The following is an 18,461-nucleotide window of genomic DNA, read 5'->3' as shown; positions in this document are numbered from 1 at the left end:
AGTTGTATTTATTTAAAAACACAAACAAAGTTAAAAACTTGGCATTATACTAAATATCCTTTGACCAGAAGCTGGCCACTTGGCATGCCTCTGCTGTAGCTGTAAGAAGGTCCTCCATTGTGCATGTGGTAGGGCATAGGCCGCATTGTAGTCAGTGGTCTGTGGTTTGCTCTTTTCCACACTCGCATGTCATGGACTCCACTTTGTAGCCCCATTTCCTAAGGTTGGCTCTGCATCTCGTGGTGACAGAGTGCAGTCTGTTCAGTGCCTTCCAACTTGCCCCAGTGCCCAAGAAGGAGTCTCTCATTTGGTATCAGCCACTGATTGAGGTTCGGGTTTTAGCCTGCCACTTTTGGACTTTTGCTTGCTGAGATGTTCCTCCAAGTATTTCTGTAGATCTTAGAAAACTATTTCTTACTTTAATGCATTTAACGTTGCACCAAAATGTCTAGTTGCTTCTGTATGTGTAAGGCACCAACAGAATTTCAGCCATTGAGTTTGGTGCATCTGATTCCATAGTAAAATTAAATTTCAGATTAAATGATAGAAGCATCACAATTTAAACAGTTTGTATTGGCAAAAATAACACATTGAGCCATAACACAAGAACAGTGTCAGCAGTAGGTAAAGGCAAAGGTTTTCCAGTCGTGTCCAACTCTGGGGGTTGGTGCTCATCTCCATTTCTAAGCCGAAGAGCTGGCGTTGTCCTTAGACACCTCCAAGGTCATGTGGCCATATGCATAACTGCATGGAGCACCGTTACCTTCCCGCCTGAGTGGTACCTATTGATCTACTCATATTTGCATGTTTCCAAACTGCTAGGCTAGCAAAAGCTGGGGCCAACAGCAGGAGCTCATCCCGCATCCCGGATTTGAACTGCTGACCTTTCAGTCAACAAGTTCAGCAACTCAGCAGTTTAATCCGCTGCGCCATCAGGGGCTCCCGGTGTCAGTAATAGTAGACTGGAAATACAAAAATCTTTCATGCAAATGTAAAAGCATTTCGTTTTGTCCTATTACAAACGTGACAGTTGTTTTTTGCGAGAATGACCCATCTCAATGGTTTTCCCGTCAAAGAACAACAAAAAGAGATGGGCCTTATAGTTGTCCATCAACACCACCTTGACAACAAAACGAGCAGATTCATTTTTAAAATAATACACAACACATACATATCCATCTAGACTGATACTTTCATCGCTGGGCATCCCAAGACCACTGTGTTTCTCACCCTGAGCATCTCTGCCTGGAGAGCAACGTGCTCGGTTTCCACTACACCTCGGCCTTTTATCTTGGTTGTAAAGTCCACTTCCAACTGGCTTTGTGTGGCTCCTAAACAGCTTCTTCCCATCCTTTCCCCCCTGTTGCATCTACACTTCTTCCTGCTCTACTTGAGAAGGAAGTGCGAGAGCCAGAAGTAGAAAAGCCAACTGCTGTTTGCTGAATGAGATGGTTTAATAGCATCAATATGTATGAGACAAGGAGAAGGGGTGTTCTCCATATTAAATATTTAGCACTCAAAGCCTTTGCCTGTCTTCTAGGAATTCCAAAGGCTTGAAATTATTGCCGAAAGGGGATTCCAGGGACAGGGCAGGAAAATCCCTCAGCACGCCTCGCCTCTGCTTCTGGTTGGCTGCAAGACCACAAGGATGGCTCTAGAGACGAGGGAAGCCTGGTTTTGCCAAGTGGCCCTGGAGATGCCTTTGGGAAATCCACGATCAGCACATGACTTGCTTCATCTTGGAGAGGAACACGGACCTTTTTTCCTCTATGGCAGTGGTTCTCAACCTGTGGGTCTTGTTGTCGACCGCGTTTTTAGGGGATCGGGCCCCTTAAGGAGAGAGCCGATTTGGTCCTGAGAGAACGGACCTTGGCGGAGCCAATAGGAGAATATGAGCCGCAATACAACCTGGAGCCGAAATGAAGAAGGTCCGCCAAAGTTGAAGGAAAATCCGCCAAGGAGTCTTTATTGAGCGATTCAGCTGAAAAGGACACTAGTAGTGATCATTCAGTCTACTAGGGTACCATATAATCAAAATACAGCCATATTTATACAAAATTTCAGTCTGACAGCCCTTTGAATTTCCCGCCCCGCTCCCCCGCCCATCTGATCGCGGATAGGCTAGAGGGTTGAACGAGGCGGGCTTTCGTTTCCCGCCTTGCTCTGTTGGCCCAATAGGGAGCTGCTTTTTGTCCCCACTCGAGCCAATCAGGAAGGAGAAGGCGGGAGTTATTGAAACAATGAAGTGACAGGGCAGGAAATATCATATTAATTCCTGCTAGACCGATTTCTAAAGGGATTAATGACAGCAATCAAGGGTTCCTGTCACGTATACAGATTTTAGATATGCCTTGGGGTGTCAGAGGTGGAAGTAAGGATGGGTGTTGATGAGCCAAAATTGACAGGCTCCACAGGGCGCCTTCCTGAGGTGTCCTGGAATTTCCTTAGGATGAGATATGACAATGTTTGCCTTGGGGGCGAATCACCTTTAGGACTCAAGCCTTATATTGTCCATGCAATCTGAATTAGATTGGGTTAAGCTGTGGCAGATTATCCTTTTGTTTTTGGGAAGGGAAGCCTGGGTTATAGGAACTGGGATGGGTTCTAGGGTTCAGGTTGAGTTCAGAATATTTCCTATTTGATTTCATGACTTGACAATTATATGAAATAAAATGAAAAATAAAACAAAGTTGGAATATAAACCCTGCTGGGAAAAATACATATTTTCCGGGGATCCCAAAGAGTACAAATACATATAGGCAGACAGATAGATTTCATGGAAATAAGGGAGAATCCATAAAAGTGAGTTACATTGCATAAAGGGGAATCATGAGTGATATAAACAATTGAAAATATTTGATAAGAACGAAGTTCATAACATCTGGAGAACCCAATATGGAAATTCATAAAAGTGGAGTTTTAGCAGCATGATTTTACAATTCATGAAGTTGTTATCTCTTGCCTCAGAGTGCAGGGATAATCCACAGTAAACTCCAGTAAAAAGTCTCAATCACCTTCTACTATAACTATATGGAATATAGAACATAAAGTCTTGATTTTTGAACTATCTTTTACAAAGTCCTGGGGGGGAGGGTGGTCACCTCGATCACAGTCTCCAGATGTTTTGTCCTTCAACTCCCAGAAATCCTAACAGCTGGTAAAATGGCTGGGATTTCTGGGAGTTATAGGCCAAAACACCTGGGGACCCACATGTTGAGAACCACTGCTCTATGGCTATTACAACTGTTGCTGTTCTTTGGCTGCTCTATCATAGAAATTCTTGGAAAGTGAAAAGTTTGTTGTTGCCTTTTTCTGGGGCTGAGAGAGTGTGACTTGTCCAAGAGCTGGGCATGAAAGTCTCCCAGCATTCTCATCCAATGCTCAAACTACTCCACCACAATGGCACTATAGGCCGGGCTGTGGCACAGGCTGGTTAGAAGCCAGCTGCAACAAATCACTCTGACCAAGAGGTCATGAGTTCGAGGCCAGCCCGTGCCTGTGTCTGTCTCTGTCTCTGTTCTATGTTATGGCATTGAATGTTTGCTTTATATGTGTGCAGTGTGATCCTCCCTGAGTCCCCTTTGGGCTGAGAAGGGTGGAATATAAATACTGTAAATAAATAAATAAATAAATAAATAAATAAATAAATAAATAGTTTGAGATAAAGGTAAAGGTTTTCCCCTGACATTAAACAAAGATGTGTCCAACTCTTGGGGGTCGTGCTCATCTCCATTTCAAGCCGAAGAGCCAGCGTTGTCCATAGACACCTCCAAGGTCATGTGTCCAGCATGACTGCATGAAGCACTGTTACCTTCCTGCTGGAGCAGTACCTATTGATGTACTCACATTTGCATGTTTTCGAATTGCTAGATTGGCAGAAACTGGGGCGAACAGGTGCTCACTCCACTCCCTGGATTCGAACCTGCAACCTTCCAGTCCACAAGTTCAGCAGCTCACTGCTTTAATACACTGAGCCACCGGAGGCATCCCATAATTCGCTTCCTTATATTCCTTGGCTCTTGGGTATTTTTCATTGCCTGATGCCCTCCCAACTCTCTTCCAAGTGGCTTAATTAGAATCCAAAGTGAAACCCATCGGTAAGTTGTCACAACAGTGATTTGCTCTCCCTGGATCAATACAGTAAATGATTGCTGGCTGCGAGTGTCTTGCGTGATGACAAGCCACTTGTTCTGAAGGGCCCCTCCCAGCCTCCAGCCCTGACAGGGCAAATGGTGATAAATAACTCGATTCAGGGTTACAGCCAGCTGAACATGTCTGGTCCTTCCTACTGCCTTGGTCTGAAGGATCCCTAGAAATGTACATGACCTCCATTTTCAGGCAAGCACTGGTGCTCAGGGTTTGCCATGGAGCCCCTTAGTTGATTTTTTCATCCCTTGAAAAAGGACTGTCTGGGAAGCCACTGAAAAAGAAAGTGCAGAAAAGGCACTGCAATGTCATGCAAAGATAAAGAACTTTTTGCAGTCTGTAGTTTGAGGCAATAATCTTCCCTTTAATCAGTCTATCGGCTATTAACAATTATTGGATTGTAACAGAACAGCAACATAAATGTTGCCCTGTTGGAGCATTCGTAGAGTCTTTTTCTTAGAAAAAATAATAAACTTTATTTATATCCCACCACCATGTTCCCGAAGTGATTCAAGGCGGCTTACAAATGTAGCATATAACATAAAAGATACATGAGTATAAAATGATATAACATAAAATTATAACCAGTGCATGCAAAAGTATCTACTTTGTCTGAAACTCCATTCAGTTGTTAAAAACCAGAGCTTGCAAAAGAGTTTAAAACAGAGCTGGAAGAGTTTGCTTTTTTTGTCTTCAAAGCAGAACTACTTTTGGCCGAACTACTGTTCCCAAGAGGCCTTAAAGAGGCATGAGTTTCAGACTGGTGTCTTGTGTTTAATCTCTGTTCTGTGTAATATGTATTTTATAGAAATTCATTTTAATATATAGATTTATAGAATGTTTACAATGGGTTGCTGTGAGTTTTCTGGGCTGACAGCCATGTTCCAGAAGCATTCTCTCCTGACGTTGCGCCCACACTATGGCAGGCATCCTCAGAGGTTGCAGACCTCACAACCTCTGATGATGCCTGTCATAGATGTGGGTGAAACATCAGGAGAGAATGCTTCTGGAACACGGCCATACAGCCCGGAAAACTCACAGCAACCCAGTGATTCCAGCCATGAAAGCCTTCAACAACACAATGTTTACAATGTTTAGGTGTTTTAATAACATTGTAACCTACCTTGGGCCCCAAGGACAGGCTGGTAAGAAATAATAATAATAATAATAATAATAATAATAATAATAATAATAATAATAATCAGCACAATGGGTGCAGTGCCTAAAGGCCTTGGCCTGCACTTAAACACAATCAGCTCTGACAAAATCCCCACCTGCCAACTGCAGAAGGCCACCTTACTGGGATCTGCATGCATTATTCGCCGATACATCACACAGTCCTAGACACTTGGGAAGGGTCCAACATGTGATCCAATACAACAGCCAGCAGAGTGTCTGCTGTGGACTCATCTTGTTGTGTTTCAAATAATAATGATAATAATCCTTGCAGCCCAGGAGCAAGCCATCAGAACAAATGCAATTAAGGCCAAGATCAAAAAATCAGCTGATGACCCAAAATGCAGACTGTGCAAGGAAACCGACGAAACCATTGATCATATCCTCAGCTGCTATAAGAAAATCGTACAGACAGACTACAAACAGAGGCACAACTATGCGGCCCAAATGATTCATTGGAACGTATGCCTCAAGTACCACCTCCCTTCAGTAAAGAACTGGTGGGATCACAAACCTGCAAAAGTATTGGAAAATGAGCACGCAAAGATACTGTGGGACTTCCGAATCCAGACTGACAAAGTTCTGGAACACAACACACCAAACACCACAGTTGTGGAAAAGAAAAAGGGTTGGATCATTGATGTCACCATCCCAGGTGACGGTTGCATTGACGAAAAACATCAGGAAAATCTCAGCCGCTATCAGGACCTCAAGATTGAACTTCAAAGACTCTGGCAGAAATCAGTACAGGCGGTCCCGGTGGTGATGGGCACACTGGATTCCGTGCCAAAAGATCTCAGCCTGCATTTGGAAACAATAGACATTGACAAAATTATGATCTGCCAACTGCAAAAGGCCACCCTACTGGGATCTGCACGCATCATCCGAAAATACATCACACAGTCCTAGACACTTGGGAAGTGTTCGACTTGTGATTTTGTGAAATGAAATCCAGCATGTCTATCTTGTTTGCTGTGTCATACAATAAAATAATAATAATAGCAGGTGTTAAAGGGCAGAACTAGGAAAAGTTTATTTTTAATGTTCAAAGTTGAGATTAAAAATCAAGGGTGCATCTACAGTGTAGAATGAATGTGGTTTGGCACCATTTTAACAGCCCATGGCTCAATGCAATGGAATTGCAGGAGTTGCAGTTTCGTGAGGCACCAGCTCTCTTTGGCAAAGAAGGCGAAAGGCCTTCAACTATAACTTTATGAAAAGTGGAAGATGATACTACTTTGCTACTCTGCTGGTGAATACATCTCACCACAGAAAAGTATTTTCCAGGCCTCTCTGGAGACGTGGCCACTTCCAAGAGCCTTGGGTGGCTCTCCTCTTCCACTTTTTCTTGAGTTCGGTTGAAAGCGTTTTGTGTTCTGTTCTTCCTCTGATCCATTTTATACGCAGGACGGGCTGCAGCCGGAGATCAGATGAGGCGGCCGCACTTTTTGCACAGGCAGCCCATGAAATATTTAGCAGGCCGCCAAAGGCAATTACATTAGAGGAGCGAGTTAAACACCCCCTACCCGAGGGCGGCCCCCACCCTGCACACATATACACACACACATACACCATGTAAATCAAACAAATTGGACCCTTTTCACAATCGACATGCAGGATTTTACTTACAGTAAATAATTTAGTATTAAAAAGTAGGCCCCTACTTCGCCCTGTCCGTAATCTTTTTTCCCCGTTCATTTTCTTGCACTCGTTTCCTCCTCTGCCAAGAGTTGAAATGGTTGGGATGCCAACTCTCCTCTCTAATGCAGAAGGCATAGGCTGCGGAGGCGTTTTGCTGCCTGGGTGAACCATTGAAAGAGCCCAATTTCTTAATGGAAGCTGTCGTGCCGTCTCCGGAAAGGCACCGCATTCCCCATTTAGGAGGTGATGCCAAGGAAAGAGGCAGCCCACCCTGGTTAATTCCCCCCTGGTGCCTTCAGTGGGCAAGGATGTGTGTTGGCATGCGCATAGTCAAAGGAAGAGCTCTCCTTGAGCAGAAAGCTTGACGAGGAGGTCTTTAATAAAGTTTTTTTTACAGACCTGATTAATATCTCTTTTCCATAATCAGCATCTCGAGGATTTCTTTGCTTGCCTTGGGGAGACAGGAATGGAAACTCCATCTTGGCTCTCAATGAAACTCAGTGCTCTCGACTCTCCATATCCACAGATTCTGCATCCACAATCAACCATTCATGGCTTGAAAATATTTTTTTTAATTTAAAAAATGTATTCATAATAAATAAATTATTCAAATCACACACAACTAACATTAATGTGTTGTCAAAGGCTTTCATGGCTGGAATCACTGGGTTGCTGTGAGTTTTCTGGACTGTATGGTCATGTAACAGAAGCATTCTCATTTTTAAAATTTTTTTAAATTAATCATTATTTTATAATACATAATCATAGTTACATTTTCCTTTTCCATTCCCTTCTCCCTCCCCCACACCCACCGCACCCTCCTCCCTGTTGACAACTTAAACCTTATTTTCTTGTTACATGAGCCTTCTTTCCATTCTTTCCATTCTTTCCAATTTTTTCTTCCAACTTTCGTCATATGGTTTAACAATCTGTAGCCATCTGCTAAATGTCCATATTTCTTTAATTTTCTTCTGTTTGTCTGACCATGTTTTTTTGTTTCTTATAATGTCATAATATCCAGTTGTATTTGATCCCATATATATTCATACCATTTTTCAAGTGTCCATTTCTTTTTATCCTTCCACCCCCAAGCTATTACTGCGTGTACGGCTCTAAACATTATCATCATTAAGTCTTGGTCTTGGTCCTTAATTCTTCTGTCCCCATATATCCCTATTTACAGAATTTGCATATTTATATCAAATTTGGTTTTAGTATGTAATTCAACCTGGGTTAGAATTTGTTTCCATTTTTTTTTATCTCTTCACATTCCCACCATAGATGAGAGTACCATGACTCCCTACTACCACAATGCCAACATTTGGGATTTAATCCCTGAATCATGTGTGCCAGCTGAATTGGTGTTCTGTACCATTTCGTAATTATTTTCAGTTCAAATTCCTTATACAGTAGAGTCTCACTTATCCAACACTAGCTTATCCAACGTTCTGGATTATCCAACGCATTTTTGTAGTCAATGTTTTCAATATATCGTGATATTTTGGTGCTAAATTCATAAATACAGTAATTACTACATAGCATTACTGCGTATTGAACTACTTTTTCTGCCAAATTTGTTGTCTAACATGATGTTTTGGTGCTTCATTTGTAAAATCATAACCTAATTTGATGTTTAATAGGCTTTTCCTTAATGCCTCCTTATTATCCAACATATTCGCTTATCCAACATTCTGCCAGCCCGTTTATGTTGGATAAGTGAGACTCTACTGTATTTGTCTATTTTCATTTTATTTAAACCATTGACTATCTTTTCTATCTTTTCTTTTCCTAGGCCCCCTTCCTTTTCCCACTTGTTTTCCATTATTCTATACATAGACTCCTTATCATTCTTCCATATATTTTATTTATTCCTTTTTTACCACCAAGTATCTCTTTTAATATCTTGTCTATTATATTTTCTCCCTCATTACTTTCTTCCTTCTTGATTTGTTCCCAAATTCCTCTTAGTGTTAACCGGAAACATTCTCATTGTGTATGTGTGTATTTATTTTTCTTTCCCTCCCTTTTTTCTTCATTTGATAAGTTATCTACAAATTATCCTTTCTTTCTTTGGGTTGCTGTGAGTTTTCCGGGCTGTCTGTCCATGTTCCAGAAGCATTCTCTCCTAACGTTTCACCCACATCTATGGCAGGCATCCTCATAGGTTATGAGATCTTTTGGAAAGTAGGCAACTGGGGTTTATATATCTGTGGAATGTCTATGTTGGGAGAAAGAACTCTTGACTGTTTGAGGCAAATGTGAATGTTGCAATTGGCAACTTGATTAGCATTGAATAATAATAATAATAATAGTAATAATAATAATAATAATAACAACAACAACAAATATTTATATCCCACCTTTTCTCCCTCACGGGACCCAAAGCAGCCTATAACATATTAAAATCATGTAAGGTAGTAAAGGTAAAGGTTTTCCCCTGACATTAAGTCCAGTCATGTCCGACTCTGGGGGTTGGTGCTCATCTCCATTTCTAAGCCGAAGAGCCGGCATTGTTCATAGACACCTCCAAGGTCATGTGGCCGCTGGTATAACTGCATGAAGCCCTGCCGTAGCGGTATCTATTGATCTACTCACATTTGCATGTTTTCAAACTGCTAGGTTGGCAGATACTGGGGTTAACAGTGGGAGCTCACCCCTCTCCCTGGATTTGAACCTCCAACCTTTCAGTCAGCAAGTTCAGCAGCTCAGTGCTGTGCCACTGGGAGCTCCAAAAATCATATAAACAACAATCCAAATACATCAGTAATAAGTATAATGGCCTTGAATGGCCTTTCAGCTTCAATGCCTGGCTGCTTCCAGTCTGGGGGAAGCAACAACACACAGCATACAAGTAATTTTTTAAAAAAATCCAAAAAGCAAACTAGGGTTTTGTCATTTGATATAAGAGATGCTGTGACTTTCTCACAGCTGATTCTGCATTTCCTGCTCATTGAAAATGGGGGCTCATACAGTGCCTAAAATGGGGTTTTAGAATGGGAGCCCTGAACAATCCCAGATCTAATCACATAGTCTGCAGCCCCTCCCACAAGAAAGAGTTAAGGAAAACTGCATACCAACACACACATATACAATACAGCATGCCATCTGAATTATACACACAACACATAACTAATGGAGACTCGAAGAATGTTTCTATTTTCAACATATATGACATTTGGTTGCATACCAAATGGGAAGATTCTACTCAAAGGAGTTTTTTGGCTCTTCTCTGAAAGATCAAACTTTTACCAAAAGGTTATGGGGAAAAAAATGACACCTGGAGTGGGGTGGAACTGGGTTCATTCTACTGTGTACACAAGGCATGGGCAAACTTGGGCCCTCCAGGTGTTTTGGACTCCAACTCCCACCATTCCTAACAGCCTACCGGCTGTTAGGAATGGTGGGAATTGGAGTCCAAAACACCTGGAGAGCCCAAGTTTGCCCATGCCTGGTGTAGATGCATCCCTTCTCTGAGTTGTAATTTTCATGTATTGTGGTCATGATCATGTATGTTTCTGGATGTGTGGGAGCGGTATAAAGAGAAATGGTCGGTTGAAGGTATTGAAAAGGAAATGCACTGCTGTTGAGTATCATGTGTTTTATAATGACTGTGATTTTATTTTATGCCTTTTAACTTTATTTGTGTGTTTTTTGTATTTGATACCACTGTATGCTTGTTTTATATCTGTGAGCCGCCCCGAGTCCCTCTGGGGAGATGGTGGCGGGGTATAAAAATAAATTTATTATTATTATTATTATTATTATTATTATTATTATTATTATTATTATTTTATTATGACACAGCAAACAAGATAGATATGCTGGATTTCGTATCACAAAATCACAAGTCGAACACTTCCCAAGTGTCTAGGACTGTGCGATGTATTTTCGGATGATGCGCGCAGATCCCAGCAGGGTGGCCTTTTGCAGTTGGCAGATCGTGATTTTGTCAATGTCTATTGTTTCCAAATGCCGGCTGAGATCTTTTGGCATGGCACCCAGTGTGCCCATCACCACCGGGACCACCTGCACTGGTTTCTGCCAGAGTCTTTGAAGTTCAATCTTGAGGTCCTGATAGCGGCTGAGATTTTCCTGTTGTTTTTCGTCAATGCGACTGTCATCTGGGATGGCGACATCAATGATCCAAACCTTTTTCTTTTCCACAACTGTGATGTCTGGTGTGTTGTGTTCCAGAACTTTGTCAGTCTGGATTTGGAAGTCTCACAGTATCTTTGCGTGCTCATTTTCCAACACTTTTGCAGGTTTGTGATCCCACCAGTTCTTTGCTGCTGGCAGGTGGTACTTGAGGCATAAGTTCCAATGAATCATTTGGGCCACATAGTTGTGCCTCTGTTTGTAGTCTGTCTGTGCAATTTTCTTACAGCAGCTGAGGAGATGATCAATGTTTTCATCGGTTTCCTTGCACAGTCTGCATTTTGGGTCATCAGCTGATTTTTCGATCTTGGCCTTAATTGCCTTTGTTCTGATGGCTTGCTCCTGGGCTGCAAGGATCAGGCCTTCTGTCTCCTTCTTCAGGGTCCCATTCGTGACCCAGAGCCAGGTCTTCTCCTTATCAGCTTTTCCTTCAATTTTGTCAAGGAACTTTCCATGCAAGGTTTTGTTGTGCCAGCTGTCAGCTCTAGTTTGTAGTGTGGTTTTCTTGTACTGGTTTTTCGTCTGCTGTGCTTTGAGGAGTTTTTGATTTTTGACTTCAATCAAAGCAGGTTCTTCAATTCACATTATTATTATTTTTATTATTATTTCCTCGATTGTTTTCTCTCCTGGTTTCGTCCAATCAGAGGCCAGAATAGGCATCCTTGGTTAGAAGTCTTGGGCTTCTCTGAGTGGGCGGGGCCTCCGGCAACGCCGCAGCCAATGGGAGCCCTGCCCGCCGTTCTGGGCGTGGCTTGGAGCTCCCTATAATGTCATTGATAGTGGAGAGCCGGGCAGAGACAATAAGGCGCGCGGGGCTGGAGCTGGTGCTTCCTGCCAGGCTCTTCTTTCTTCTTCCCTCCTCCTCCTCCTCCTCGGCTTCACCATGATGTCCATGAACAGCAAGCAGGCCTTCAGCATGCACCCCATGCTGCACGAGCCCAAGTACACCCACCTGCACTCCAGCTCCGAGGCCCTCCGGAGGGCTTGCTTGCCCGCCCCGCAGGTAGGTCTTTGCCTCTTCTCCGTGGAGATACATGGGTTGGGATTCCAGGAATGGATATTCCACATCAATACATGTAATGCGTTGTTGAAGGCTTATCATGGCCGGAATCACTGGCTTGCTGTGAATTTCCCGGGCTGTATTTTCATATTCCAGAAGCATCCTCTCCTGACGTTTCGCCCACATCTATGGCAGAGGTTGTGAGGTCTGTTGGAAACTAAGCAAGCGAGGTTTATATATCTGTGGAAAGTCCAGGGAGGGAGTGTGAATGTTGCAATTGCCCACCTTGATTAGCATTGAATAGCCTCGCAGCTTCAAAGCCTGGCTGCTTTTTGTCTGGGGGGAATCCTTTGTTGGGAGGTGTTAGCAGACAAGAGTTCTTTCTTTCTCCCACCCTGGACATCATTCCAAAGATATATAAACCCCACTTGCCTAGTTTCCAACAGACCTCACAACCTCTGAGGATGCCTGCCATAGATGTGGGCGAAATGTCAGGAGAGAATGCTTCTGGAACATGGCCATACAGCCCAGAAAACTCACAGCAACCCAGTACAGGTCGGTTCTGTAGCTTTGTTCTTAAGTTGAATTTCTTTGTAAGTCGCAACAGGGACATTTCTTAAGCGTGACTCTAACTATCTCCCTCTCTATATATATATGTTTGTGTGTGTGTGTGTATATATATATATACCTTTACACATACACATACACACATATATATATACATAATACACACATATACAGTAGAGTCTCACTTATCCAACATAAACGGGCCGGCAGAATGTTGGATAAGCGAATATGTTGGATAATAAGGAGGGATTAAGAAAAAGCCTATTAAACATCAAATTAGGTTATGATTTTTAAAATTAAGCACCAAAACATCATGTTATACAACAAATTTGACAGAAAAAGTAGTTCAATACACAGTAATGCTATGTAGTAATTACTGTATTTATGAATTTAGCACCAAAATATCATGATGTATTGAAAACATCGACTACAAAAATGCGTTGGATATGTTGGATAAGTGAGACTCTATTGTACATACACACATATGCGTATACATATACATACCATACACATATACATAATCATATACATACATGTAAGACCATAGCCAGAAAAAATTCGGGCGGCGGGGGGTGGGGGGTGGGGGTTGAAACTTTTTTTAGCGAATTAAGAAGAGTACTCGTATACATACATACATATCGTATTGATACATATCGTATTGATAGATACATACATATCTCCATACACGTATATAACGCAAAATAATTTCGAAATCAGTTTCCATTGATAAACTTCAGTGGACACTCATGGGGATTTGGTTAATCAGTTAAAATTCATGAGTAAACCAGGTTTTTTTAACCTGGAAAATTTTGGGGGGAGGTGTGGGTTGAACCTCTAACCCCCCCCCCCTTTTTCTGGCTACAAAGGCATAGGCATACACATATACATACACGTATAAATACATACACATAGACACAGACATACACATACACATATGGACAGCCTAGGGAAGGGTCCACCCCCCTGTGGTGTCTCTTTTGCCCTCTGTGCCCCTGTTGTGAAGATTTCCCCTCTCTTTCTGCCCCTCTGGTAACAATTGGATTGTGAAAAATGTGGTTTGTTGTGGAAACAAGGACTGGGTTTGATGTGGTAATGTGGAAGCAGCTTCAATGTATTGGGGGTTCCTTTTGGATGGCCTTGGGTGGGGGGTCCTCTTCCATCCCCAGGATCCTCACTTGTTCTTCCTTTCTGGGTGTCTTCCCCCCCGCTCCCCCCCTCCCCCAGCTGCAGGGCAACTTCTTCGCGGGCCTGGACGAGAGCCTTCTTCGCGGGGCGGAGGCCTTGGCGGCGGTGGACATGCTTCCCCCGAAGAGCCACCCTTTCAAGCCGGACGCCACCTACCACACCATGAGCAGCGTCTCCGTGGCCTGCGCGCCCACCTCCTCCTCGGTCCACTTGCACCACCCGTCGGTGCTGAGCGGGCACGGGCACCACCCCCACGCCCACCACCACCCCCCGCCGCCGTCCTCCTCCTCCTCGTCGGCGCAGGGCTTGGAGAGCGAGCTGCTGGAACACCTCAACGCCGCGCTGCCGCTGGCCGAAGTGGCTTCCGCGCCGGGGCACCCCCACGCGCACGCTCACCTTCCCCCGGGGTTGAGCGCCCTGGGCCACGCGCAGCCCCCGCTGGGCTTGTCCCACAACCCGCACCCGCACCCCCAGCACCCGCACCCGCACCCGCACCCCTTGCCTCCCCCGCCCGGGCTGGAAGCCGAGACGGACCCGCGCGAGTTGGAGTCCTTCGCCGAGCGCTTCAAGCAGCGGCGCATCAAGCTCGGCGTGACCCAAGCCGACGTGGGCTCGGCGCTCGCCAACCTCAAGATCCCCGGCGTGGGCTGCCTCAGCCAGAGCACCATCTGCCGCTTCGAGTCGCTGACGCTCTCGCATAACAACATGGTGGCCCTCAAGCCCATCCTCGAGGCCTGGCTGGAAGAGGCCGAGCGCGCGCAGAGGGAGAAGCTAGCCAAGCCCGAGGGCTACCCGTCCGGGGACAAGAAGCGGAAGCGCACCTCCATCGCCGCCCCCGAGAAGCGCTCCCTCGAGGCCTACTTCGCCGTCCAGCCGCGGCCCTCGTCGGAGAAGATCGCCGCCATCGCCGAGAAGCTGGACCTCAAGAAGAACGTGGTGCGGGTCTGGTTCTGCAACCAGAGACAGAAACAGAAGCGCATGAAGTTCTCCGCCGCTTATTGAAAGGGAGGGGGCTTTCAATAAGAAGGGGGGCTTTCGGACGTCACATCGGACTTTCCCCCAAAGGATTCGCCCCTTTGGACCCGGTCCTGACTCACTGCAGGGCTCTCGGGGCAAAGGAAATGAGGTTCCCCCAAACCTCTCCAAAAATAACACTTGTTTTCTTCAATGCTTCTCTTAGACAGGGCAAGAGATCAAGGAGGATCCAAAGGGGGACATTCTGACGTCCTCAGCCTCTCCCCTAAAGGATTCACTCCCTTGGACCTGGTCCTGAGTCGCTGGAGGGCTTTTGGGGTAAAGGAAACGAGGTCCCCCCAAACCTCTCCAAAAATAACACTTGTTTTCTTCAAGGCGCGACTCCGCATTTACAGAACTATTGAGACAGGAAAGAAGAGCGAGGAGGACCCAAAGGGGGACTTTCCGACGTCCTCAGCCTCTCGCTCAAAGGATCCACTCCCTTGGACCCGGTCTTGACTCACTAGAGGGATCTTGGGGCCAAGAAAATTAGGTCCCCCCCACCCAAACCTAGTTTTCTTCCAAACGCGACGCCCCGTTTCCAGAACTATTTAGACAGGAAAGGAGATCTAAAAAGGGAGCAATACCGGAATCAAAGGGGGATTTCCTGACGTCGGCAGACTCTCCTCCAAAGGACCCAGTTTTTTGGACCCACCCCGAACTCACCGGAAACCCCCCGCGGCCCGGAACGTGAGGTGCCCCCAAACTTCTCCAAAAAGACCTGCAACGCAGCCTTGTTTTCTTCAAGGCGCAACTCTGTTTCCAGGACTATGGACAGGACAGGAGATCAAGGAGGACCCAAAGGGGGACTTTCGGACGACATGGGCCTCTCCCCCAAAGCACCCACCCCCTTGGACCCGGTCTGGATTCACTGGGGGGATTTCGGAGCAACGGAAACGAGGTGCCCCCACCCCCAAAACCTCTCCAAAAGTCTTCAAGGCGCAACGCGTTTCCAGAACGACCTAGACTTCCGGGAAAGGCTCCGCTGTACCATAATAGAGTCCCGACGAGGGAGAAAGACACACACACCCAAAGTCCTTATCCTGGATTGTTTGCTTTCTTTCCTTTCCTTTTTGGGGCGTTTCTTTTCTTAAAAGGGAAAAGAAGAGACTCTCCGGTGACGAGCAATGTCGAAGCGTTCACGGCCGGAATCACTGGCTTGCTGTGAATTTTCCGGCCTGTATGGACATGTTCCAGAAGCATTCTCTCCTGACGTTTCCCCCACATCTACAGCAGGAATCCTCAGAGGTTGTAGAAGTATATTAGAAACTAAGTCAGTGAGGTTTGTATATCTGTGGAATAATGTCCAAGGTGGGAGAAAGAATTCTTGTCTGCATGAGGCAAGTGTGAATGTTGCAATTCATCGCCTTGATTACCATTGAATAGCCTTGCAGCTTCAAAGCCTGGCTGATTCCTGCCTAGGGGAAATCCTTTGTTGGGATGTATTAGCTGGCCGTGATAGTTTCCTGTCTGAAATTAGTGTTGTTCTTTATTTACTGTCCTGATTTTAGAGTTTTTAAATACTAGTAGCCAGATTTTGTTCATTTTCATGGTTTTTTCCTTTCTGTTGAAATTGTCCACATGCTTGTGGATTTCAATGGCTTTTCTGTGTATTCTGGCATGGTGGTTGTTAGAGTGGTCCATCATTTCTGTGTTCTCAAATAATATGCTGTGCCCAGGCTGGTTCATCAAGTGCTGTGCTATGGTTGACTTCTCTGGTTGAGTCAATCTACAATGCCTTCATGTTCCTTAATTCATGTCTGGGCAATGCTGCTGCGTGTGGGGTCCCTCTGTAGCCTTGTCAACAGCTGCATGGTATACGGTAGACTCCTGCAGAGGAGAGAGGATCCCTCTTGCCCTTTGCTGAATGTAGCATTTGTTGGGTTTTCTTAGTGGGTCTGTAGAGAGTTTGTAGGTTGTGTTTCTTCATCTGCTTCCTTATGCGGTCAGTGGTTTCCTTGATGTATGGTAAGGACACTTTTCCTCTGGGTGGATCTTTGTCTTTACTCTCATATCCACAAGCATGTGGACAATTTCAGGAGATAGGAGGAAACCAAGAAGATGAACAAAATCTGGCTACCAGTATTATAAAACTCTAAAGTCAGGGCAGTACAACACTCAGAAAACAAAGGAATTCCAGAGAGGAAACAATCAGGGCCAGTTTCCTCCTTTCCGCTGAAATTGCCCACATGCTTGTGGATTTCAATGGTTTCTCTGTGCAGTCTGACATGGTGGTTGTGAGAGTGGTCCAGCATTTCTGTGTTCTCAAATAATATGTTGGTTCATGAAGTGCTCAGCGATGGCTGAGAAGCCATGAAAATGAACAAGATCCGGCTACCAGTATTTTTAAAAACTCTAAAATCAGGACAGTAAAAAATAGAACACCATTCAGAAGACAGGGGAATTATAGACATGAATCAATCAGGGCCAGCTAACACCTTCCAACAAAGGATTTTCCCCAGGCAGCAAGACAGGGGAATTGCGGACACGAATCAATAAGAGCCGGTTAACACCTCCCAACAAAGGATTTCCCCAGGCAGGAAGCAGCCAGGCTTTGAAGCTGCAAGGTTATTCAATGTTAATCAAGGTGACCAATTGAAACATTCACACTTGCCTCCAACAGACAAGAGTTCTTTCTTTCTCCCATCCTGGACATCAATCCACAGATAGATAAACCCCACTTTGCCTAGTTTCCAACAGACCTCACAACCTCTGAGGATGCCTGCCATAGCTGTGGGCGAAACGTCAGGAGAGAATGCTTCTGGAACATGGCAATATAGTCCGGAAAACTTTCAGCAAGACAGTGATTCCGGCCATGAAAGCCTTCGACAACACATTGAACACAGACAATCTTTCCTATTCGGGAGCCCCAGAAAAAGGGTTTCTGCAACCGGATTTGACCCGCTTTCACCCCGATTCCTCCTCCTCCTTCTGGCATGCTCCTCCGTCCAATCGGCAGCCACCTCCCATCTCTTTTCGTGTTCTTTTTCTACCTCATCGATTTCAGAAAGAAAAGGGGCATTTGGAGGGGGTCCAAGGAAGAAAAAGAAACCCTCAAGGGACCTTTTTTGGGGGGCTTCCTTCCTTTGAGTCCGCTCTTTCAGTACGGAATGCTTGTATAATTTCACTGTAAAAAAAGAAAAAAACACAAAAAGCGACGCTTTGACAATCAAACCATTAAAAACCATGACTCTTTGAACCCCTCAAGAGGGAAAAAAGGGGGATTCTTGTGTCGGGACCCCCTCTCTCCAGCCTGGGAGTTTGTTTGGTTCCTAGGGCGCAATGGACTAGCTTCACCCTCTTTTTGGCGTGTCTCTAATTTAAATTCCTCCCCGAAAAGAAGAGAAAGCAGAAAGGACTCCTTCCTTGGCAAAGATGTTCTCTCTTGGCACTTTCGGAAAACCATGTGGGTTTTGGGGTTTCTTTTCGTTATGATTTCCGAGGTCGAAAGGCCTCATCCTTCTCCTTTCTAGGTTCTCTGATGTGATGGTTTGGAGAGAGATCCCGGCCTCTGTTTTGTGTGACCCAGGACATCTATCTCGACCTTCCTCTGCGTCTGTTAAGGGATAATTTCCAA

General features: G+C 44.9%; 1 protein-coding gene across 1 annotated transcript; it reads left to right on the top strand.

Annotated features, from left to right (window-relative positions):
* The first annotated feature begins 11,934 nt into the window (after nucleotides 1-11,934).
* LOC134294093 (brain-specific homeobox/POU domain protein 3-like) lies at nucleotides 11,935-14,925 on the top strand. The gene is made up of 2 exons (XM_062964000.1): nucleotides 11,935-12,121; nucleotides 13,910-14,925. Exons 1-2 carry the CDS (start codon nucleotides 12,002-12,004, stop codon nucleotides 14,870-14,872), a joined length of 1,083 nt encoding a protein of 360 aa, XP_062820070.1. The 5' UTR covers nucleotides 11,935-12,001; the 3' UTR covers nucleotides 14,873-14,925.
* Nucleotides 14,926-18,461: the final 3,536 nt, after the last annotated feature.

This window comes from Anolis carolinensis, unplaced genomic scaffold, assembly GCF_035594765.1.
Source record: "Anolis carolinensis isolate JA03-04 unplaced genomic scaffold, rAnoCar3.1.pri scaffold_12, whole genome shotgun sequence".
In the NCBI taxonomy this organism is placed as follows: domain Eukaryota; kingdom Metazoa; phylum Chordata; class Lepidosauria; order Squamata; family Dactyloidae; genus Anolis; species Anolis carolinensis.
This window is presented reverse-complemented; position numbering and strand designations above follow the sequence as displayed.

Excerpts from the sequence above, each read along its gene's own strand:
- LOC134294093 (XM_062964000.1), top strand. The coding sequence starts at position 12,002 with ATGATGTCCATGAACAGCAAGCAGGCCTTCAGCATGCACCCCATGCTG. Across the intron at positions 12,122-13,909 it reads CTTGCTTGCCCGCCCCGCAG|CTGCAGGGCAACTTCTTCGC; the intron begins GTAGGTCTTTGC and ends CCCCTCCCCCAG.